Source organism: Mytilus galloprovincialis, chromosome 14 (genome assembly GCF_965363235.1).
Source record: "Mytilus galloprovincialis chromosome 14, xbMytGall1.hap1.1, whole genome shotgun sequence".
NCBI lineage: Eukaryota > Metazoa > Mollusca > Bivalvia > Mytilida > Mytilidae > Mytilus > Mytilus galloprovincialis.
Window position 1 is genome coordinate 43,103,133 of NC_134851.1, and position 25,676 is coordinate 43,128,808.

The window sequence follows — 25,676 nt, forward strand, 5'->3', positions numbered from 1 at the left end:
CCGCGTAAGTTGATTTAGAGGAAAACTGAGCTCTGAAAACGAAGGAATAAATTTCCTGTAATACGATGCAATTCCAAGGAAGCTGCGTACATCATTTACACTTTCTGGTTTCGGCCATTTTCGAACGGAGTCCGTTTTTTCAGGATCGCATTTGATTCCTCTTTCTGAAACAACGTGTCCTAAATATTTTATTTCATCTTGAAAGAAGAAACACTTCTTTGCTTTAAGCTTTAAATTTGCTTTACGAAATCTTTCGAATACGGCAGATAAATTGTTCAATGTTTCCGAAAATGTTTTGCCAAATACAATTATGTCGTCAAGATAGACGAGACATCTCTCCCATTGTAAACCGGACAGAACTATCTCCATAAGACGCTCAAAAGTCTTTGGACTATTAGCCAGACCAAAAGGCATATGTCGGAATTCAAATAGCCCTTTATGAGTGATAAAAGCCGTTTTTGGACGATCTTCCTCGCTTACAGAAACTTGCCAGAAACTACTAGCCATGTCCGCGGTACAGAAGTACTTGGCGCCTGCCAGACTGTCCAAGGCCTCATCTATGCGCGGTAATGGATAGGCGTCCTTGCGCGAAATAGAATTAATTTTCCTATAATCAACACAGAAGCGCCAGGTGGCGTCGCGCTTGCGCACTAACACGATTGGAGCCGCCCAAGGTGATTTACTTGGCTGAATGATTCCTTGTTCTAACATTTTCTCGATTTCCTTCTCGGCAACTTCACGTTGCGCGATCGGTAAGCGCCTAACTGGTAATTTTATCGGCCTAGCGTCGCCTGTGTCAATTTCGTGTTCTATAACATCGGTATGACCTAAACGTCCATCGGGACCTACAAATATATCGGCATATTCGTTCACCGTATCTGCTAACTGTTCACGCTCGCTTTTGGTCAATTTTGGAGAAACATTCTCTACTAACGGTAGTAAATGATCGGGAATGGTATTTTCCTTAAGAACATATGTTTCTGAATTGTCTGGTAGGTCACACGACATTACTTCATCAATTTCAGAAACTGACGCTACTTGAATATTTTTCTTTAATATTTTACGTTCCGATGTTGGATTAAGAACAGACAGTATAACGGTTGAGTCTGACATTTTAATTATAGATTTAGGCATAAGAAGCTGATTGCTTCCCCTAAATTCGTCTAACGGTTCCAAACAACCGTCTCGATCCTTTAAAAAGTGTCCTCGTATTTCACCCTGTACGAAAATTTCCGAATTTGGTGGTATGTGTACGGTTTCCGTTAGGTGTACTCTAGCGCACGTACTCGACAAAGATTTATCTTTCTGTAAACAAACGTCAAATTTTGGCGACTTTAATGTCCCGTTTGCGGTGTCAATAGAAACGTTATTTTTGCTCAAGAAATCGATTCCCAATATCCCATCCAGTTCCCCTAACCCTGCTACAATGACTGTGTGGGCTATTAACTGTCCACCTATAAAAAGAGGAATGGTTGTCATTCCTATTACGTCCAAAGGGTCACCATCTGCTGTGTTCAACTTTGCAGACACTTCATTAAGAAACATTTTATTAAAACCCAATTTATTGAAAATTTCAGAAGAAACTAAAGTTACATCTGATCCAGTGTCCACTAGCATATCAAAGCTTGTGTCATTAATCCTAACGTCAGCAAACCAACAAGATTTGGAAATACTACAAATTTTAAACAATGAATGTGGCCTATCTAAAAAATTTAAATCAACATTTACATCCTTTTGGACTGAGCTTTTGGCCTCTAACCCAGTCCTTTGTAATTTAAAGTATCCTGATGAGACTCATTGCCTGTGTTCCTTGGTGTATGACTATTGTCATGATACGGGTTATTAAAAGATTGACCACGTGCTTGACTGTTGTCAAGATAAGGGTTGTTCAAAGATTGGCGTGTATAACTATTGTCACGATAAGGGTTGTTCAAAGATGGACAATCCTTTTTCATATGACCCTCCTCTTTACAATGAAAACATTGAAATGGTTTCTTTCTTGGTGTTCCCCTAAACCGTGGCTGTTCATTTTTATCTTTGTTCGATTGAAGTATTTTCTTCATGGAATTTTGCATCTCATTAAAACCTTCCAACAATTTTGAGATCATGTTATCAGAAGTTGTCGAACTAGTGTTCATATCTTCTGTTTTGGTCAAAGAGTATACTGAAGATGTTTCTTCAGATTTTGGTTTCCGGGGTAAAATCTGACTGCCCTCAAACGCCTCGTATTCCAAAGCCAAAGAAATTGCTTTGTCTAATGTATTTGGATGGGAAAATTGTACATGTCTCTTGAGTTCTGCATCTCCCAACCCCGAAATATATTGTTCAATGATAAGACTTTCTCTTACCCCGAGTGGAATCGAAGGAAAAGCGCGGGTAGCAAGGCGTTTTAGTGCGTAGCCATAATCGGCTACTGATTCTTCCCTTTTTCGCCTTCTATTACGGAATTCACAGCGAAATGCTGTTTCTCTCTCTGGAGGACAAAACCTTTGGGTTAAAGCAAATTTAAGTTTTGCATAATCAAACAGTTCATCCCTGGTAATTTCGCTTAAGGCGCGTTGCGCACTTCCCCTCAAACTCATAGCCAATTGCGCGGCCATTTCATTTTCAGACCAACAATTCCATAGAGCAACCTGCTCAAAATGACATATATAATCAAGCCATTCTACATGTTTGCCGTCGTAAGTATCCGGATCTTTTTGTTTTCTTGGTATTTGTCTCTGACCTGGTACAGAAAAATGTTCTGCCTTTGCACCTAAATGTGTTCCGTAATTTGTATTTGTCTCATGAGCATTCACACCTGTCAACTGATTATGTTGACTGTTTCTTGAATTTCTCATTTGCTCATTCGTATTTTGAGATTGGAAACTTGTGTTTCTATTTTCAGAGAAATTAGGTTCATGTCGATGAGGAGTTATATGATTACTATAATTACTTTCAAAGGACCACGATCTGTATTTTCTGTGTGATAAGGATTTAAATGGTTGCTTTGACATTCATAATCGACTGGGCTATTTTCATATTTAGATTTATTTCTAAGGGTATTGTTCCCTTGCCTATTATGAATCACGCTTTCCCTCTCCACCCTTGGAATTGTCTGATTTTCCTGGTAAAGAGGAATTTCTTTATCAAATGTGTACTGAGGGATCATATATTCCCTGGTGTACTCTTTTGAACCATGTGTATTAAAGGTATTATCCTTAAAATGGGTGTTCCTTTGTTGAAATTGTGACCCCTGAGCCATTTGGTTATTTTCGTAATTTCCCCTTTTAAAATTATCTGGCCTCTCAAATTCTGTTTGAGTGCAAGCACCTGCTACAGTCCGATTATTTGTTCCGTCAGTACAACAAGTTTGTTCGTTGTAATTCCGAGCGTTAGACAAGTTTGTCTGACTTTGATCCATTAATCTACTGTTTAAATTCATTCGAACTGGTTCTAAATTATGTGATAATTCCCTAATGCCTTTTCTTTGAGTGGAACTTTTATCCCTAATGCGATCAAATTGTAGCGTATCACCGGTCACGTGATCTTTTACGTTAACGTCATACCGCCAACCGACAGTGTTTTCACGTTGCAAAGGACGTGTTTGTTCTGTTAATTCAAAAACTGTACCGTTAAAATTATCATGGCTATCAACCAACTGTTCGGTTAGCAACTCAGAGTTGCCATTTTCCAGACCACGGCTGTCGTTATTGTGAGGCGACTCGAAAAAGTCACGTAAATTAAACTCCGACATGGAACAAGTTGGATTTCCATTTGTAATATTTCTGTCAGTTTCATGACTAATTTTAGGACAAACATACGGCGTTTCACGACATTCCTTGTTTTGTGAGAATAAAGAGTCTCTTTGTACTGAATCTGGATTTGTGACACGTTCATATTTATGATCCAAAGTGGGAATATGTGTATTTGAGTCTTGTGAATGTGCATTCATTCTCGACAATGATGTGTCTAATTTTGTGTTATCTGTACGGATATTTGTGTTCCTTTTTTCCGACTTTAAAGGTAAGTTTGTGTTTTGTTTATTTATTTTTGTTACATCTATTTCATCCCCTGCAAACTCGTAAACTTGATTGCTATACGGTGTTGAACTTTTTTGCTCAACATATTTATCCTCCGGTCCAAAATTTCTAAGCCTAGAGCTTAGAGTTGAGAAAAACCTTTTAGCTGAAGCCATGTTCAGTTTGTACAATATAAAATTCCAATTTTTATTTGTTTCCAAACTATAGAAAAATAAATTTTCTCACTGTTTTTACAATAAAATTCTTTTTAGATCAGCGGACGAGCCCCCAATGTCATGGGAATCACTATTCCCGAGTTCTCTGATTTTAAAGAATCAAACCGTTAAAGTTGCAATGATGATTTATTTGACATTCTACAAATGGAACATTTGTAATACACTATAATTAAAGCATACAAGTTTACGGGAGTGCATGGTGGTGCGTTAAATAGCTTAATATGCTTAGCTGGTTACCTTATAAACTAAGTGTTTATATTGTTGCTTCTGTAATAGTTTTCACTGGTGTATCGTCTGCTACCGGGTTCGGAACTGCCGGTCACCGGGATCAGAGTACTTATATTAAACCCTAAAATGTCCCGGCCGGGCCACAGGAAGTGGACCGGCGAATCCCTAATAAAAATGGCTGCGCCCATGGGAAACTATATAAATACAATGAAGATAAATAAATATGCGTAGAATGATATTATATGAATAAAGAAGACATCTAGCGAAAGCGACCACCATTACACTTTGAAAATAGCGCTTATTCTGTAGAATGCTTATAACTGGATGATTTCTTTTTTCTGTATATATATACATCATCCGTTTCTGTAATCAGTATTTTACCTACTAATAATTCCTTATATTCCATAGTTATTCCCTATTTTTATAATATTGCATCCATTTTTTGCTCTGGGGTATTTTGTGTAAACCAAATCCAGACCCCCCGGCAGCCAAACAAAGGCCCATTTGTTCTCATTGCCGTACCAACAAGCCAACTCCACTCTTTTCCACTATGGAGCCATCCAAAATTGCGAAGTATCACAAAAATCGACATGAGTAGCACTAATGCAACATGATCTGCATACTTTGCTGAAGCGCATGAGGTCTCCCCGTTTTTTTATGCGGTTCAGATTGCTTTGTTTGTCTTTTGGTTTACGTGATTTCAAGGCTGACTACACATACAAGGTCATTTCGACGTTTTCATAATTTTCGGGTATGGTATTGTTTTTTAAGTAATGTTTGATACCTTTTTTGTTAACCTCTGCATCGTTTTATTTTCTATTAGTTTTCTATTTTTAGTGTATATTCACCTCTTGCCTTTCTCTGTAACAGACATAAACACGAATATATCGTTAACAACTATTTCACGACAGAGACAACACGTATCTTTTCATTGTCATTTCTTTTTCAGATGTTTGGTTATAATCTTATTTTTGAAATTACCTCTTGGATAATTTCTTCAAAAGATTGCCCGAACTTTTCTTTTATTGTTATTCAGCGTTTGTTTATATATATTTGAATTATTAGATATACGCACACTGACATTATTATTATATATTTTGTATGTGTACAGTATTCAGTTGTATAGTTATATCGGAGATTATTTGTCTCTGGTAATATGTTGCAAAAACATTGAGTTACGCCCCTTTGTTTGATTTTTAGTGTTTAAACTATTTAAATGTTTAATTTGTACGCACCAAGAATATGATTTCAAACTGAAAGGTCACATAATACTAACGGTAAATCCAGTGCTTTTATCAATCTGATCACGAGTGAAGACTTTTACAACTGTTTTAAAGTTGTTGTTGGCTTCTGATTTTCTGTACTATTAAGTTATGCTGGTACACCACTTTCCCAGATTAGGGCACACTCAACCATGCATTCTGTACTCGCATTTCCCAAACCCAGAAGACTGTGATTCAGTGTGTTAACGATCGTATATTTATCATTCCTTTTTATATGTATACACGAAGCAGTCCGTTGTTTTTCCATGTGGTATGGCTTTTGATAATTTTTTAAGGCCATACCGGTATCATATAGTTCATAAGATAGAAATCTACGTCATTGGATCGCTGTTGGATAGTTATACGATATTTTTGAATTTTCAAATAAGTATCAAAAATGATTAAGTAAAGTTTCTCTCATGCTCAAATGTTACAAAACAACAACAACAAAATTAATAATAACGTTGCTTGACGCCCTTCACGTTATGCAATTATAATTTTCGACTTTTAGGTTGGTTAAATAACGTACATTATCATTTTATTAAAATAGTGTGAATATACGTACACCCTGAAATGTAGACAAATAATTTATCGTCATACAACCACACACGAACAGGTGCAGGTGCAATAACAATATTATACAAAAACATAAACACATAACAGTTACATGGCTTTTTTTTTGCATAAAAATGATTAGATAAGATATACAAAATATTCTTTATTAAAATATACTTACACAAAAACGAATAATTAAAAATATATTCTATATTAAAAAATACTTACACAAAAACAAATAAAAAACACACATTTTTTAAAAAGAATGTTTCAGCGTATACATGTTTAAATGATAACTCTGCAGGGTGAGGTTTATAACATCGTATGCAATTATAAAGCTCTCTGAGTGTCTTCGGTGTTTGGAATTAAACAGTCTGTTGAATTCCAAAGCGATATGACCGAATATTAGTTTCCTTTGCAGGTGCGGATCCAGGATTTTGGAAAGGGGGAGCGAGGTAAATAATGTTTGCCGAGCGGAGCGATGCGAAAAAATTTTGGGACCTTATTTAGGCTAAAAAAAACATAAAATAAGGGTAAAATGCACTTTTTAAACGGTTCCTGACTTTGGGCATGTATATTCTATAGCTGCTGTAAAGTGTAAGGGTTAAACATTCTTTATGCCGTTTTATCCCCATTAATTATCTATTATGTAATGATTGGATAAATCCTAAGCTATAATAGACTAATATATATGATGTCGGACTTAATTGTCAGTAAAAAATAAATATGGAAAATTCGCGTTTGTTGTATGTTGTATGTTTAGTTAGTATAAACTCACAGATATCTTGTTGTAAACAAACTATATATACGCCGGGCGATTCAATGAAACTTACAATACGACCGACACGATTTAAGAAAGACAAACAAGCAATTTTTATCAAAATGTTTGGTTGAAATGTTTCACACAACAAGGGCAGTGAGGGGTTCCAAATCAACAAAAGGCTACAAATGAGTCTGAAATGACTACGAATTTATGAATGAGAAATTGAGACATAAAGGCCACGCCCAGCAGGCAGGTTGCAGTCGGGCCTTGAAAAAAGTATTCAATATATCAGTTCGGCGAAACAGACATTCCGGCCAGACATGGAATTTACATGCAAACCCCCGGCTCCCAAAAAATAAACCCGTTTAGTATTTATCATATATATATATATATATATATATATATATATAAGAAGATGTGGTACGATTGCCAATGAGACAACTGTCCACAAGAGACCAATATGATGCTAAATAATTCTGTTGGGATGTTTTGTTTCTAATAGCAAATAAGTGGACAAGATTATTGTTATCATTCCAAATACGACCAGAAAATAATGTTAAAGGCAAAAATCAGGGTAATAATTTCTTCTCTCGAACATCTAAGACTGTCCACTTAAATTAAATGGTCCATACCTTAGACTTTAAATCTATCTAGATCTTACTGATTGGGGATCATTATTCAGCTATGTTATTAATAGGCTGAGGTGTGTGGGGTTAACATGTTTTCGCAGGAAAATAATATTGCTGTGAAACTTTTTTTTATGAGAGTATAATAGAATATTATAAACTTTCTGTTTGTGGAATTGTGAAATAAAAGTCAGTACGTTCTTGCTCAATTCTTTGTCGCTTTGAAGGTGTCATACTTGTCACCCTCAGCCAAAGCAATGTGTTACTGTTATTTGTATTTCAAAATGACTGAGTTCCGTTTTTTCGACGCACTAGTTAACTCCACCGTAGCGAATCACTTGACTTCTACATAACCAATAATAAAATACAGTAAATACGTGCAAAATATATCGAATTGTCGCTTAAAGACATATTACACAGGAAATGGAAAATTTTACGAAGTTTAGTCTAATTAAAAAAAAAAAGAAAAAAAAAGTCCAATCAAAAGGGGGGCGTACGCCCTCTACGCCCCCCTCTGAATCCGCCACTGCTTTGATATTAACCTCTTCATCTTCTAAAAGTCAGATACACAAAGAAATAGTGCTATTCGTCTCACATATTCTTGCTCATAGAACATCTTATTTCGCTTACGTCAATATTATACCACTACCCCTCTTCTTTTGGCAGTGCATGATTTTACGTATTCAAATCCTAACAGGAATATTCACTTACCACAATAACTTGAATATAAAAGTATATTGAATATATTCATAAAAACAAATCACATCAATAGAACACGATAATATCTAAACAAAATATGATTGAAATTTCATATATCGTTTTTTTAAATTTTATATAGTACCACATCCAATTTAGCTACATTAAATATTTCCGTTTTGACTGTTATCAAACCTTGAGTGTTTCATGAGGGTTAATAAACACATGAACGCAGCAAAACAAACCCATTGTTAGCGATAACGGTTGGTCAAATATCGTAAGTCCATTTTGCTATACGCTGTTTTGCCGTTTGAGTCACTGTCTACATATATGCACGATCAACGTCGATATTTCCTTGATAATTCAGATATATTACTTTATAGATTTTGTTAGTAATGCAACATAGTTTATAGAATTTACAAGATAAATAACACAATTACTATACAACGAACAGCAAAGTTAGTAACTATTATATTGTATATATGCAAATGTTATTGGGAATATAACACAGTAAATTAAAAACACTATCCCGAATACTATTTGTCCAACCGTTCCAAGGGTCTGATCCTTCTCTGATACATTCGGTTTTTCATCTGAAATTAAAACATGAAAATATACTTTTTATAAAAGACAAACAATAATTATACATTTTAAATATGCATAGATAAACTCATCATAGATACCAGGCTTCAAACTTTGTACGCATATTTGGTTATAATTTGTGTCGCTGCATTGACATTCACGTGATTGTATACCGTACTCCATATATATATTTTTTTATTCATATCACATAATTATTATCCTGACAGGATGTTCAAAATCAACTTCTTATATACTACTTTAAATATCTAGGAAATAAAGACAGTAATTTTATCCGACATAATTACTACTATAGCATTCGATTAGTAAAATAATATTGATATTATGATCTTTTGAACAGATGATCTTGCCTATCACTTTACAATGCACCTTTTCATCAGTGGCGTGTCACAACTTAATTTTTATAACTGAATGCAAAATAAAATATTGTACTTCTTACTAAATTTATATGATAAAAACAACTAACCAGTTTTAAACCCAAGGGGCTATCATAAGACAACATAATTGGCCATGATGGTATCTCCATACGTTGTTTGATATTTTATTTTCATCACCTTGCAATGCAACTTTTTAAATGTAGCATGGAACTGATAACTCCTTAATTTACATAAAAATATCTTATTTTTTACATGAAAAACAACCAACCAGTTTTTAATTTGGGGGTCATCTCCAGACAAACATCATTGGCCGTCTCAAAACGTTGTTTGATCGTCTTTGTTCCAACGCAGCAGTCGAGCTCGAATGGATGATGCATGCATCCTTTCGAGACGTGATGATACTTCAGGTTAATTTCAACTTTGTAAAATACATCCTCTAGAACGGAACTTATGTTCAACAAGTTTGTAATGTTTTGATCCTGTACGAAATAAATGTGGAGAATTATCAGTTTCTAATCAGCTGTTCATTTTATTTTTATAGGCCCTTTCACGGTTATTGCAACCATATTGAATAGGTGGAAGATTTTTACAATGAAGTTGCGAATGCTTTGAAAACAAAGGAAACATAAATGAAACAGTTACTTGGAAACGTAGGATTTTTCGTACATTGCTACTACCACCATCCAAAATATCTTCGCCTATTCAATATGCATAGCTGCAATAACCTTGAGTAACCTGTTGAATATGTATGTCCTCATTCGAAATCTTGAACCAAATATTCGGTCAAATACATGACCATATTTATTGTTTCACCTCAAAATAAGATGGAAACATGATATTCATTTTTAAAAGTTTGATACCTTATTAAACAGTTGAACTCAAACAGTCTTTTTTTCACATTACCTCTGGTTGAGAGTGTGGGTTGGAAAGTCCTTTAATACATTTTCTTTTTTGTGAGCAACTCATCATTCCCTATTCCCTATTTTTTTTAGAACTCTTTATTTTTATTTTGTTTAGAGCGTAACAGTTGAGTCTTTTTTTTTTAATACAAAACGTAAGCAATTTGTGATTATGACTGCGATTACTTGAAAATCCTCATGAGGGGCCTCAAAAATGACTTAACAACGTACCCCGTATGACGCTTTGCAAGTAGGAACTGGGAACACTTTTTCAAATTTCATTGCAAATAACACATGATCGTCTTCCTGATTGAAAGATGCATTGCTTTTGTCAGGATGATCTGAAAATATAATTAAAGAGACGCATACACATTACAATCACTAATTAAAACAAAATCAGAATTCAAACCACAAACGATAAGAAGTATCAAATGGAAATATTGATTAACTGAATCAAAAACATTCAAAATATAAATCAGAAATACTTGCATTCGAAGTTCTCCACAGTCATATTCAAAACTTTCTTGTACGTTTGGAAGCCATGTTGGCACGTGTATGGAACGTTCACATCACCAGTATCTAATGAAGTTATAGTTAAAATGGAAGTACGTTTAGCTTTGTCTAGTTCCTCAGAATATTTTGTATCGTTGATTGTCTTGCCGTTTACCACTAATACTTTAACGTTGTCTCCTTTACTCCAATGTCTGGAACCATTGAGTGATGTATTATTATCAAGATTACAATGTAACTCTATATCGTTACCAAACACTGCTGGTTTAGTGGCCAGGCTCCAGGAAACCGAACCTGAAGAAATATCATATATTAAACTACCTCTTTTTCTAATCAAAAAACAGATTTCTAATAAAAAGAACGCATAATCCATGACACATAATTCAAGAGCACATATCAAATGCTGTACGAAATGTCTCTTTAATGGTTGTATTGCGTTATAAATAATTTATTTTTTAGGATACTTTGCGTTATTGTAAAAACTTATATATATATAGTCCATTCTTGCTTAACTCTATAAATGCTCTTTGTTTATTTAACTTGTCGTTTAATATACAAATTTTATCCATTTATTTAGAATCTACCTGATACATACTTAACATCCATATTTCATTGTCAAACTGGCTCTAAATTTCTCCTCTAAATTATCTCCTCTACTAAGAATACAACATACAACCTACTAAGTAAAAATTCCTGTCTTTTAATTTCAACTTCTCTTGAAGTAAAAAGTGTGCATCTTTTAGCCTCATTTCAAAGTTAAGTTTTCATTTGTTCCAAGGGTGACCTTTACATATAGGTTTGACTGTACATGTTTATACATCTGTTTTATTCACAAACTAACTTAAGTCTTGATCATGGAGAGAATAAATGGCAAAAAATACTCACCACTGCATAAATCTATAGCCACCAGTACCAACAGGAAAAACTGTATAAATTGAAAATGGTTATAAATTAATCATCAAATAATATTCCACGATGAACTATGAACGAAATACTTTTACATTTAAGCATACATAAAATGCCTGTACCAAGTCAGGAATATGACAGTTGTTATCCATTCGTTTGATGTGTTTGATGTGTTTGGACTTTTGATTTTGCCTTTTGATTTTTGATTTTCCTTTTTGAATTTTCCTCGGAGTTCAGTATTTTTGTGTTTTTACTTTTTGGCATAGTTTAAACAACAATAATTTTTAGGCAATATAGTGAGTTATAGTTAAAAGAACTAACTTATTCTAAATTTGCATCTCCCTTTGTTGATTGTAAATCATTTTGATATAGAAATAACCAAAGCGTCCCGGAAACAGATTAAGGACCTATGCTTACAAATAGCGACCATTTATCTAACTTAGATTGATAGAGACAAATAGATGTAAAAACTTTGAAACTACAAGTGAGTGACAGTAAGGTTACACACAAACAAATTTTGAGCCGTGGTGTAGTGGTTAATGCATCAGACTTATAACACAAAGGTTACTGGTTCGATTCCCGTTTGGGATGAAAATTTCAGGAACTCAATTTTCGGCTTTCCCTTGACGAGCCCTTGACACCATTTGCGAGTATGGTCTTGAGGAAACGATGATAGTCCGTCGGAAGGGGACGACAAATGGCTGACCCGTGTTAAAAGAGCGCCATATCTCTTGCACGTTAGAGACACCCTTGTAGATTTCGAAAAAGAGTAGGCTAATGCCGCTATAAGGCAGCACTCGCACCTGCAAAGTGGAAAGGGATTAATATAAGTTGTAAAACTTGTTTCCCAATCCACTATAAATAAATATGTTTAAACTAAAATAACAAATTGTAATCGACTTACCGTTTTACAAGTTGTTAACCACTTTTGATTCGAATTTGGAAGAAGCATCAATGCCATTCTTCTCTTTTATTTACTTCTTTGTTTTGATGTATTTCTTGGAACCTTTAAATAAGATAAAACGCTTAGTGTATAATTATTCTGAATATATTTAAAAATGGCGTACATTATTGGTGAACAAATCTGATATCGAAAGGACATAAATGAACTTAAATATGTAAAGAAACTCGATAATGCTACAATGCTGAAAAATCAATTGAAAGTTAATTATAATCAATTAAATGGTAATTGAGTGTTTTTATTAGAGATATACAAGTTAACTCACATAATTTGAAGAAAAGGAAGTAATTTTATCAATGTCTATATATAAATATAACGTGTGATTAACCATATTCTGTTAATATATATACGTATATTAATGTGAATACATTTAAACTTTAGTGTACAAAAAGGCTATTGTTAACTTTTCTTTAACTTTTGCTATTTAATTACAAGATTACAAAAAAATGTTAGACACCAGTGATCTAAAATTGATCATCGTAAGAGTTCATTTATTTTTAAATGTTATACATCTTTAGTTAATATAACAAAAAAGCAAGTAATTGAAAATCGAAAAATTATTTTCACTGTTGTTTTACAGAAATGTTACACTAATTCGTATCAATATTTGAAATACGAATTACCTTCCTTACATCTCATAAAAACTATATAAGGTAAACGAAACTTTTATAAAGATGCTGCTCAAAATATTACAATTTACCTACGGTTAAAATAAAAGTAAAGGAACACATTTTTGTATTTAATTGTATTCACATGATCACAAGAGATGTGAAAAATACTAACATTTGAAAAAATTATATGGTTTACATGTACTTTTCTTCTAGCGTTTAAAAATAGAAGACCACATTAAGTAATGGAAACGCGTTAACGTGTCGTTTCAAATCCTGTAAAATATGAAAATGAAGACTGTATAAACAAAAATCTACAACATCACTTTAAATATGCTAATTAAGTGTACATAATTTTACTACGTCAGACGCGCGTTTCGTCTACATAAGACTCATCAGTTCAGATCAAAACAGTTAAATGCCAAACAAATACAAAGTTGAAGAGCATTGAGGACCCAAAATTCCAAAACGTTGTACCAAATACGGCTAAGGTAATTTACTCCTGGGATAAGAAAATCCTTAGTATTTTGAAAAATTCAAAGTTTTGTGAACAGGAAATTTATACAAATGACCGTATAATTGATATTCATGTAAACACCAACACAAACATATACAGTACGTGGACAGTTGTATATATATATACATGAACATCAGCTGTAAATGTTTCAAATAAAACAATATTTAAAGAAGAATACATAGTCATGTTATTCCTTGTCAGATTGAAATTTTGATATGAAACGCTTTTTCTGACTGTACATGCTATGGAAAGTATTTTTGCTTGAAATTTGCTGCATATATTGTATCTAAATAAGATAAGAAGCAAAATACAATACAACTTAAACAAACTCAGGATATATACTCGTCAATAACTATATTTCTATTTTAACCATAAGAAGGCAAGTACACTACATATTTCTTTGCTTATAGGCTTTTTCTAAAGAGTGAACATATATGTCTTTTTTGCCCTTTCTTTGTTAAATAGTTGTTTGTCTTCTATATAGTGAATAAGATTATAACACAATGTTAACTGCTGTACCCTAATTGTTGAATTTAACCTACTAGTATTATGTCTGTTTATTATTGCTCATATGTTGTTGTCTATAAAATGAAATTCTATGCGACTGTCATCGATTGAGAGTTTTAGCGCACTATAAAGCCAGGTAGAAACCACCACTTTCTACATACAGAAATGCCTACAAGTAAGAAATACAAGATAGAAGATATTTCATTTACCAATCATGTTGCCCAAAATTTGAGCTATACAATCAAACGATTTTCAAAATAAATCGCAGTTAATGATTAGAATGATTATAATAATTTAAAGTCCATTTAACGTACAAACATGTACAAAATGTATGCACATTTAATATAAACATGACAATTGTTTTCCATTCGTTTGAATTGTTTTAATTTTGTCATTAAAAGAAAAGCATTCGTTTAATTTCCCTTGAAGTTGGGCATTTTGGCTAATTTTCTTTAACATTACTAAAATAATAAGATTATTTCAAATTAGGGTTATTTCCTTATAAAATGTATGATATGAGAAATATTCACAACAAACAGTTCATTGGGTATGTTATTGATAATTTTCAATACAGGAACATAATTATACCTAACACTATGAAATAATTGATTCAACAATGTAGGCAATTATGTATAAAGCATATTTTCATTTTCCACTTGAACCATTCAATTGATGATATATGTTTGTATTGTTTTGATAGAAACCTACATAACTTTTAAAATCATGAACCTAATTACATCCCTAGTATTTACTGTTGTATGGTATGGATTTACTGGTAAGCATTTTTAGATTATAAGTTTTTGAAATTTTAGTCTACAAATAATGGCATAAGATAACAACTTTTCATCTATAAACATTTTCTAATTCTTAACTTGCTGCATTCTCTTCTACATTAAATCATTTTCTTGTAAAAATATAACTTCTATTTCATTGTGCTCGAAAAGTATCTCTTCATCAGGTCCATACGACACCAATACTTTAAAAGCAAAACACATAATTCAAAAAGAACATAAAAAAGCCGGTTTTTTTTATTAATACATTAATGAATCAAACATGTTATGGTGTACGTTTTATTTATCATTTACTACTCGGGCACTACCAATACCGTATAGCGGGTTAATTCTGCATGTGTACAATTTCGCAATTTCAATTGAATAAGTTGTGCAAACTGTTTTACAGTTATTTGTTTTGACGGATTTTCAAAAAATCTTTTATACAATACCGCTGCATGTGCACTTTTAAATTGACAGAATTTATTTTGACGATGTTGTTCTTACCCCGAAAATAACATACGATATTTGATTTTTAACAATTGAAACTTGAATTTCCATTTTAAATATCATTTTGAATATCAATTATATGGTCATTTTTATAAATTTTCTGTTTACAAAACTTTGAATTTTTCGAAATACTAAGGATTTTCTTACCCCAGGAGTAGATTACCTTAGCCGTATTTGGCACAACGTTTTGGAATTTTGGATCCTCAATGCTCTTCAACTTTGTATTTATTTGGCTTTTTAACTATTTTGATCTGAGCGTCACTGATGAGTCTTATGTAGACGAAACGCGCGTCTGGCGTATAAAATTAGAATCCTGGTACTTTTGATAACTAATTAGTCCAATATGTGTATTAAATCAACGGCTTTCCATCTCAATACATTTGCCAAATTTTCAGAATATTTCGAATAAAAGAAAAAAATGCCCAAAGTTCAGATTGTTCACGTTTATTTCTTGGCAGATTCAAGATCACTTTCAACGTACCGGTATAGTGCAATTGTTAGGGATACAGTTACACTGTTTTGTCCAGAGAAGTCCCAAAAATCTGTAATATGGTACGGACCTCCAGACTACATGCCTTATAGTGAAAATGAACGAATAAATCCTGTACTTATCAGCAAAAAGGTCGTTACATCTGGTAATCATACAACGGGAGAATATAATCTTGAAATTCGCAATGTATCGTATTCCAACCAAGGAAATTACAGGTGTAGATTATTAAAGAGTAGGCCGGTGGAATATGATATGCTGCTTGTAATAGATGGTAAGTTAACCGAACAATTGTCAGTTTTAATCTGATTAATAGCTTTGCAGGTTGAGCAACACAATGCCATAGAAAAAAGGGCGAGTCCGGCTGCCACTACAGGGTAAGGTTGGAAAATGGGATTTTTATGAGGTTAAGTGTTTTTAAAGTCGAGTTTATCTTTTTTACATTCTATATAAGATTGAAGAAAAGGCAAACATTTTTTTTGTCAGAAGAGTACTTTAAATAATGTCCAAATATAAGCCATATGTAAAGACAATATAATCTTATTTCATGCTAATTCAAATACAGATTTAACACACTAAATCAATGTGTATCATAGCTAGTTCATCTTTTTTATATTCTATATAAGATCGAAGAAAAGGCAAACATTTTTTTTGTCATAAGAGTACTTTAAATAATGTCCAAATATAAGCCATATTTAAAGACAATATAATCTTATTTCATGCTAATTCAAATACAGATTTAACACACTAAATCAATGTGTATCATAGCTAAAAACTATGACTAGTTAGATCAAATGTTTTTTAGCGATCGAAAATTTACGTATTCCTAAAACGACGTCAAAACTGCCAGAAATCAATTACTTCACTAAATTGAGGTAAACTTGGCCATTTACTAGTATTGGAATTTATATTGTATACAATGTGATTGAAATCCAAAAGACTCTTACGAAGATTTCAATTTTGCCACACATTTTGGTGAAAATTACAGTGTTATATTAGAAAAAATGAGAAAAATCCTTCCCAATCACAAAAATAAATTAATACAAGTATCATAGCCATGAGAGTGCAGTTTCTAATATTAATTTGAAAAATTGATAACTTAAGAAATTATTGATAAAAGGATTAAAAATCACTCAGACATACTTCCTATTTGTTCTACCAATTTATACATCTCAATTGGTAATTTTAAAGTGTTTCCGGTTAAACTACACCAGGAAAACGTATCGTTTGAAATTTAATTATTTCTGTTTGGACCTTTAAGCCCTTAACAACTTCTGTACTACAAACTTTTAAGGAAGTAATCGTAAATATCTAAGCCCATTATGGTATTTGGTATTATTTTTATAATGACCTTGACATCGCCGTTTAATCTTTATGTAGCATAACACTGCGGACAATGATCCTTGAATTTTAGACAACAGATATACACTAATATAGATCTAGCTAACGTTGTCGTAGACCAACATATAACATTTTAATTGTTTTAATCGCTTTTCGGTCAAGTGAAAAAGTCATGTTTTCCGTATTAATCTATTTTAATTCAACAATGAACGAAAATAGAATTAACAATCAAAAGACTTTCCGTTAGCCCTCCGTTTATTTTATTATATCCGGGTTTATCTATCTGTTTTTGCATTTGGATAGTTCAACAGTCTGTTTTAATTTCACCAAACCGAATTCAATGACAGAAATTTATCTACTGGAACATATATCTTCGCCGTTTTTGTGTATGCTACACTGTCATAAAGGATGTCTATTTTAATTGAACTAGTCCAGTTGTAGTCTGCCTCCGTTTGCGGAATTTCCTTGCTGTGTTGAAGACCCATTTGGTGACTTTGCCTGTTTTTACTCTGGTCGGGTTGTTGTGTCTTTGACACATTCCCTTTTTCCATTCTCAATTTTACATACAACAATTTTTCCTTTAAAATCAAGTTAAGTCTAATAAATATGATGGTCTTTCATTTTCATATTTAAAAAAATCATTCGATGGAGTAATGAACCGTTCATCATCACATATATCGTTGTTTCCGAGGCAACACATTTTTTTGTACGCCATTTGGGATATCTTGTAAATAAATGTGTCCTTCGATATGTTAACTGCTTGTTTATGTTTGTCCTTGATAATGGTTATATCTGATGGTTAAGACGATAAAGATTAAAACAATGTGTATGCTATACAATTATGAGGAATAAGGTTTACTGTTTCCTTTTTGTTTTAAGTGATATGAGAAAGTTGATAACATAAAACAAATGCACGAATTACACTGAGCATTTTTAAACTTGTAAATCTAAGTATTGAAAAACAGGAAGTATGCTAAACGTGTTCACACACTACAGCTGATCACTGTCTAGCTGCTTAAAAAAGTAAAGAGATGTGGTATGATTGTCCATGAAACAACTATCTCCCAAAGTTCAATTAAATGGGAGTTAGCAATATATATTAAGTTTCATAGTGTATTTTTTTTTATAGACAATTGCTTACATTGTTGGTATCAAATCAGATAATCAAATAAATAAACAGAAATGGGGAATGTGTCAAAGGAAGAACAATTAACTTTGTTATCTGTATTTCCAATTGAAATGAGCAAAGACACTGTCATTTAGAATATAAACCAGCACACAGGAGTTGAAGAAACTAAAAGGATAAAACTGCTCAACTAAAATCCAAACGCTATCCGTTATCAGATAACCGTCAAAATACGTAACTTACAAACCAGAGAACAAACACAAAAGACAGGGTTCATCTCAATATTTAGCATTTCATTTTATTGTATCGTAAATGTTTATGTTAATACTTTACAGATTGTATTGATTTATTTTACGATTTATAACTTCATTTATATTAGATCAATCACATCCTGTTAAAGAAACAACTGACTACTTTGAATCAAATGAAAAGCATACGAAAACCATCTCTACTGAACATGCCATACAAAATACCATAACACAGAATGGGTACAATTTCAGTAACTTCAGCGAGATCGTTAGGCATAATGGTAAGCTAATTACGGGTTTATACTTATGAGCAGCACGACAGGTGCAACACATGGAGCAGGGTTATGCTCACCTTTTCGGTGCACCTGATATCTTCATAAGTTTTTGGTGGGGTTCCAATTGTCAATATTATTTTTTTCTAATTTGATGTTCTGCAAATGTATGTCAGCTGATCTGCAACGTCATCGATTTGTTGGAACTGTTTTAATAGTACTCATATATCCTATTTTGAACATGTCATCCCGTTCTCCATTGATGTTAATTGCGTCATATAATAATGACATACGAATGGTAAGAGCGTCTTTTAATAATAATATAAGAATGCAAACATTCTAGCGGAAAATGCACGAATGAGAAGTCTTCCAAATATGATAACATAAACGCACGAATTCGGAAAAAATAATTTGTTGAATGAGCGTCTTGTAGAATAAAGGTACGATAATCATTTACTTCGTCAAACCCTGTTTGAGGGTGTTATTGTTAATCGTTCAATAATGTCATCTATTCCGGTTTCTTTGTCTTTAATGTCAATGTGAATTGTGTGTTCAATTGTTGGAACATAAAATAAATGATTTACACTTCGACATTAACGAATTTTCCTCTATGTCTTATTAAAAAAGAACTAATTCATGGAGAAATGCATTTATTTGGATTTTACCACAGGTATCGGTCGTTGTAAAATATTTAGCTTAAAAGGCCAACCCGTGATAAAATTACTATAAATTCAAGATCCCACGGGTTATTTCTTAAACAAATAATAATTCTAAATAAATTTGAATTCTTGTAGTTCTGCATTAACTATGGATGTGTCAATTCTGCTGCTTTTTCAATGCAATTGCCCAGTGGTATTTCTTACTTTATACCACACCATTTTTATCACCATGACACTATTTCGATTCCAGGAATAAATTTTACTAAGGTATGTAAGGTGTGTTATCTTTTATAATGTTTATTTAACTTTTCTACGAGAATCACTTTCAATTGACACAAGCTCTTATAAACAGGTCTTTTTTTTAAATTTCGTATGTTTTGATTTATATTGAAATATTTATATTTGTTAATTCTGTATATATATTCAGGACATTCAATATTATTATGTTTTAATTATCATTTATTCAGATGTTTTGATAAACATTAATAATTTTTTTTTACAGATTGCACAAACAGTAATGACAACAAGTTTCATTTCATAGTCGTATGCATAGCTTCAATAGTAATTATAGTTGTAACTGTTTCCTGCATCGGTATTTTGACATCAATATACTACAAGAATAAATATAAGAAACGAAATGTTCAAGTAGTTGAAATAACGCATGACTACGAGGAAATCGAAAGCGCGAATGGTGACTTAATACTAGGCGAAACAGTTATTGATGAACAAATAGTCGAAGCAAGCAATACAGTTATCGGAATAGTTGAAAGCATAACCCTGACATCGGATACCAATATTGAAGATAAAAACGAATTGAATCTTGAAAAATGTCTAATACAAGAGTCAAAAGAAAATAATTTGCTTGCAACCTTTTGTCAGAGTGAGACAGATTTAATTACTGTCTATGAAAACCATCGCAACGATATTGAAGATCAAGATGCATACATTCATCCGTATGAAACACTAGGACCAGAAGACTACCTTGATCCATACCAACCACTGCAGTTACGGTAGAGTTATGTGTCGAAAACGTACATTGTGGAAAGATATTAGTGCACGGGAGCGTTTTTCTCCCATTGCAATTCAGATAGCAAAAAAAATGTTTGGATCTGGAAACAATAACTCAAAATGACGACTATAACTTTCAACTTTGAACATTTTTTATTTATAAAAATTCATAACTTTGAAAATAATAAACAAACAAAGTATGGAATACTGGTATATATACATTAATATGTAAATGATATGATATTAACAACTTTGATTTTTAATAGCACGAAAAGAAATATTTTATACGACTAGATTTTCTAAACTATGAACATTTAAACAAGTTTCATGCATAACAATTACTAAGGTCAAACATACTTTTCTTACTTGGAGATACACAAAATCTAATTCAACAAAGATAAATTAAATTGATACAAAGAGTGAGTTAAATATTCAATTAAAGTATTTTTGGTCTGAATTTAATGAACCAATAAAGCACATAAATGCAAAAAAGAATTGATAAATATTTTAAAACACATAGTACGTTTTTAATGTTCCTATTATATGACAATGTGTATATTTGATTGAAAAAAAAACGGCAAGTAAAAGAATCCTAATTGTGAAAAAAAACCAACATGAGTTGATTTTTGACTCTTAGTTTTCAACATAATAGGTAACGGGAACTAATCAAGTTACAATGCAATGTGTGTAAAAAAAAACCTACTATAATGTATCTTTTATTTGAAGTCCTGATCGATTCAATTTTGGCATTTCAAATCAACTCAAATCAATTCCATATTTCACGTAAGTCACATATCTTATGATATATGAATTTCTTGTTTGTTTCTAAGATTTATGAATGTTTTAATATACTAATGGCATGTTGAAATGTCTGTTATTTATTGGTTGATATGAGGGTAGCAATATTTTCTAACATATGGGCAGTGATAGATCGATTTGTTTATGTTACCCTTTCGAATTTTACAATATAAATCTAACTGAACAAATATCAAAATATATAGAGAAATAAATTTTACAGAACAATTACTATGTTTCATAGGGTGGCAATCGCTCTATCCCTTTCACAACTACGTCTTATTTTTTTTTTTTATATATAATTACCTTAGTTAGTAGATTTTGAAATGTACAGCAAAATTAAATCTTCAAATGTTAAGAACATAGCAAATGTTTCCAAATGTTTATGCATACAGATGAAACAAACAGTATTTCATTTGACTTTATTGCCTCTCGACTTACATGATATAGTATGTTAGAATCTTCACCGTTTGAAATACTAATATTAATATCAATTTCAGTTACATATTCAAAATACTAGTACAACATACATGATACCTTTCGGTCTGCTTTTAAAGATATGCCATACAATTACAGAACTGGTGCATTCAATGATATAATGAAGTTGAGCCGATGGTCCTACACAATCTAGATTTTATGCAATGGACATGTATCACATTTTCATGACAGGGATACAAATTTAGATTTATGCAAACGTAGAGATAATTAGAAAAACACCGCTTTTCGAATAACAAAGGAACTACAATACTTTCTTGTAATAACACGATCTCGACATTTTGAACAACTTGATTATCATTTTCTTTCAAGACATGACAAATTCAAAGTTTCACGTACATTGTAAAGAGTTGAAATAATTGTTTGGAAGGTTCCCTTGAAAAATATGAAAACAGCATAAACAAACTGCGATATAAATCATGATTGCTTGCCATTTGGCAGTGTTTTAGCTTGCTGGGCTTTATCGTTGCGGATAAATTTCTTGTTCAAGAAACTGGAAACCAACCATTCAACAATGGTACTATGAATGCTATTAAAGTACAAGCAAATACTGTTGCAAATACCCCACGTCCAATTTCTCCTAAAGTTTGATCTTTTACTTTCTGCTCAATGTTACCTGAAACAAATTTAGAGTATTTACATTCTTGCTTAATCATAATTTTGAAACCAACAAACAGTAATTTTATTTTAAGAAATGATAAAAATAAAATTAGCGAAACTGCAAGTCAATTTTTTTTTCCAGAATTGACATGGTTTCAGAATCTATTTTGGGCATTGCAACTCGTAAAAGGTAATTGCAATCCAAATCATGTTGCAGGTTGAAATGTTATCTGAAGCACATTAATTGATGTTAAAGCAAAGTGTAGCATGGTTTCATATGAATATATTTTCTTTTTTCTTTTCTTGCATAAATCATAAATTTATTTGATATGGTAGTGTTTGCTTGCACTTGTGTTTTAGGTATGAATTGCATCATTATTATAATGTTTTATTCTTGTCTTTGGTTATTTTGTCCGTTATGGGAATTAAAGGACAGATCAATAGGTGATTTAATCTATCCACAGCTTTGCCTAATTGATTAATTAATACACTGACATATTGTATTAAAATCGATCTTTATCTCGTTTATATGCATTTCTATATATTGCTGTTGTGTTACAGTCTTGTGTCAATTAAGTCTTGTTTAATTCATATCAAACCTTTGCTTGGTATTTTAAAACTGTGTTTGATATTTTCTGTTCCTACTAGACAAAATAAATCAATCTGGTGTTGACGGCATTCGTCTGTGGCCTGGATAAGGGTAAGACTTATTTTAGATTGATAAATACTCTCGTAAGCGATCGATACTATCTTCAGCTTATCTGTTATATTTTTTTTCTACAAAATAAATTATAAACATATTTTATAATAATCTTAGTCAATAATTATATTTACAAGGTATATACAACATTGCTTCAGCATACCTCAATACTGTTATTTCCCCTTAATTTCTTAAGTGCTTTATAGTTGCAGATTGTCAATGAATTTGTCATATTTTGCTAGTTGATCAAGAGTATTTATAGACAATAAACACTCCACAGACTTAGCCAAAAACAAGAATAACAGTGGTGGTTTATACAGTTGCATAGTTTTTCTTTAAAACATATATTTTCTAGGTATGTTTATCAAGTTAAATCAAGTAAAATCAAAAATAAATCATTAGCTTTAAACTATTTGGATTGAGCGTTCCTGGTTAAGATAAACCCAGAAAATCGTTTGGACGCATTAAATTCATAAAACGTGTTTTTGTTTCTTTCATGTTTCCATATTTTGAATTTATGACGCAGGACAAAAATCATTTATTTTTTTTATCGAAGAATTATGAGGAAACGACTCATGTCACTTACCCCTAAAAGTGCTGTACACACTGGAACAGGATAAACTCTGTCAAATATTATTGAAATGAAAACTTGTCCAGCCTTCTCACGGATAACTTTGCGATATCCTCTTGGGATGTCTGGTTGAACAAAAAAATGTATCATAAATACACCAAAGGTATACAAGTTAAAGGAGGTAAGGATCATAAATTGTAAAACATGTTTATCGCATTGACTATGGTATTTGAAGTTTGTGGAAAGAACATAAAAATGTGTATCTTTTTTCAGAACTTATCAAACTCTATACTCTTTTGGGACACACATTTCTACACTAAACCAAGGTTCATCGACCGTTTATGGTTGGCTATTGGTGCTATTTTTTTTCTATAATTCTCTTGTGTGTTGTTAGTCTTTATATATGTTTTCATTTGGCTTTGATGTTTTCTGTTTTTATTTGTTTTATAATTTTATATTGTTTTTCCTTTATACTTTTTTATTAATTTTTCATTATCATCATTATTTTTAATTCTGTTTACAAACTGTTGACTCGGTCAAACCTATTAATCACGAAAACCAATACCTCTTGTACTGGTTAAAAAAGTAACAACAAAATCAAACTTCATTTTCCAAAAAAATCACTGTGGTTTTTAGTAGTTGCTTATAAAATGGCACAAGTCATAAACAATCATAAAGTGTAATATATCATTTGTTGATACAGCATTATAAATAGAGTAATTACTCATGTTTTGGAATTGTTTTAGAGAGTGCCATTACATAAGTTTATGCTTACATTCAAATATATCAGGCATCAATTTCAAGGCATTACTGTAGGTTGAAAAGCCATGCTGGCATATATATCTGATGTTTACATCGTCAATTTCTAAATTTTTTATCGTTAGAACAGATATCTTTATAGTCTTATTATATGCCTCTGTAAATTTATCGGCATTAGTCGAATTTCCATTAAACATTATGAGTGTTTGATTTTGTCCTCTACTCCACTGTCTAGCTCTATTTTTAGCAGTCCTTTCAGGACCCAAGTAACATTGTAACTGGACATCTTCACCAAACACTGCTGGCATGGTCTTTAACGTCCAAAATATAGAACCTACAAAAAGTGTATTGTCTATAATTTGTTTTTGCTTACATGATTAGACAACATCAATTTTTCAGTTCTTTATATCAATAGAGCAGGTGTAAACTACAAAACTAAATCAGCCATCTTTGATTGATAATAATAAATGTGAGATATAATTATATCAAAAACAATTTTAATCTACATATGTCGGAAATGATTATGGCAATACCAAATCAAAAGAGACGTACATTCGGTCGTGATATCTAGCTAGTCCATTTTGTAACCTAATAAAAAACGAATAATATTCTTTAGCAAAAAAATTTCTTCTCCAATCACAATGGCCTCACACATTGCAAGATGTGCAAATAAAATTATAACTTGTGTCATTATATTTCATGTTTGTAACTATCCATTAAAGATGATTGTTATGGTTCTCAATTTTTGTTAAATACGTTTTTCATGCTTAATCAGTTCATGGTTATGGTGTACAATCAGTTTTAGTAATTAAATACAAAACATAGTCCAGATTGTAAATGAATATAACTTTATTAATTTCGTGCGTACCGAAGCGCTTTTCTAGATTAATATCCTGTAGGAACGCCAAACCCTCAAAAATTAAGGCCTGAATACGCTGCAACGTTAGGACTTGTTTGACACATTTTTTTTAAATATCCAAATTCAACTTTACATGCGGGAGTTGGAATCATAATATTGGTAGACCATCGGGAACTAACAGGCAAAAAGTAGTATGATTGTTGTTGAGAATTCGTAATCAATAT

The 25,676-nt window shown here is 32.1% G+C and overlaps 2 protein-coding genes and 1 long non-coding RNA gene across 4 annotated transcripts; 1 reads left to right on the forward strand and 2 right to left on the reverse strand.

The window, feature by feature from the left end:
* Positions 1-6,425: 6,425 nt before the first annotated feature.
* LOC143058507 (uncharacterized) lies at positions 6,426-12,930 on the reverse strand. 2 transcript variants are annotated; one of them, XR_012973095.1, is made up of 7 exons: positions 12,886-12,930; positions 12,564-12,665; positions 11,639-11,678; positions 10,733-11,047; positions 10,475-10,584; positions 9,613-9,823; positions 6,426-8,960 (listed from the first exon to the last, which is right to left on the reverse strand). It is a non-coding gene; the product is annotated as an uncharacterized LOC143058507 (long non-coding RNA). The 2 variants fall into 2 exon arrangements; XR_012973094.1 differs by lacking the exon at positions 12,886-12,930 and having other exon boundaries at positions 12,564-12,714.
* A 1,966-nt stretch (positions 12,931-14,896) lies between these two features.
* On the forward strand, positions 14,897-20,792 carry LOC143059169 (uncharacterized). The gene is made up of 4 exons (XM_076232664.1): positions 14,897-15,027; positions 15,991-16,293; positions 18,866-19,015; positions 20,168-20,792. Exons 1-4 carry the CDS (start codon positions 14,925-14,927, stop codon positions 20,677-20,679), a joined length of 1,068 nt encoding a protein of 355 aa, XP_076088779.1. The 5' UTR covers positions 14,897-14,924; the 3' UTR covers positions 20,680-20,792.
* A 15-nt stretch (positions 20,793-20,807) lies between these two features.
* On the reverse strand, positions 20,808-24,914 carry LOC143059170 (uncharacterized). Its single transcript, XM_076232665.1, has 4 exons — positions 24,610-24,914; positions 23,850-23,959; positions 23,163-23,340; positions 20,808-22,579 (listed from the first exon to the last, which is right to left on the reverse strand). The coding sequence occupies exons 1-4, from the start codon at positions 24,899-24,901 to the stop codon at positions 22,449-22,451; spliced, it is 711 nt and encodes a 236-aa protein (XP_076088780.1). The 5' UTR covers positions 24,902-24,914; the 3' UTR covers positions 20,808-22,448.
* Between the last annotated feature and the right edge of the window lie 762 nt (positions 24,915-25,676).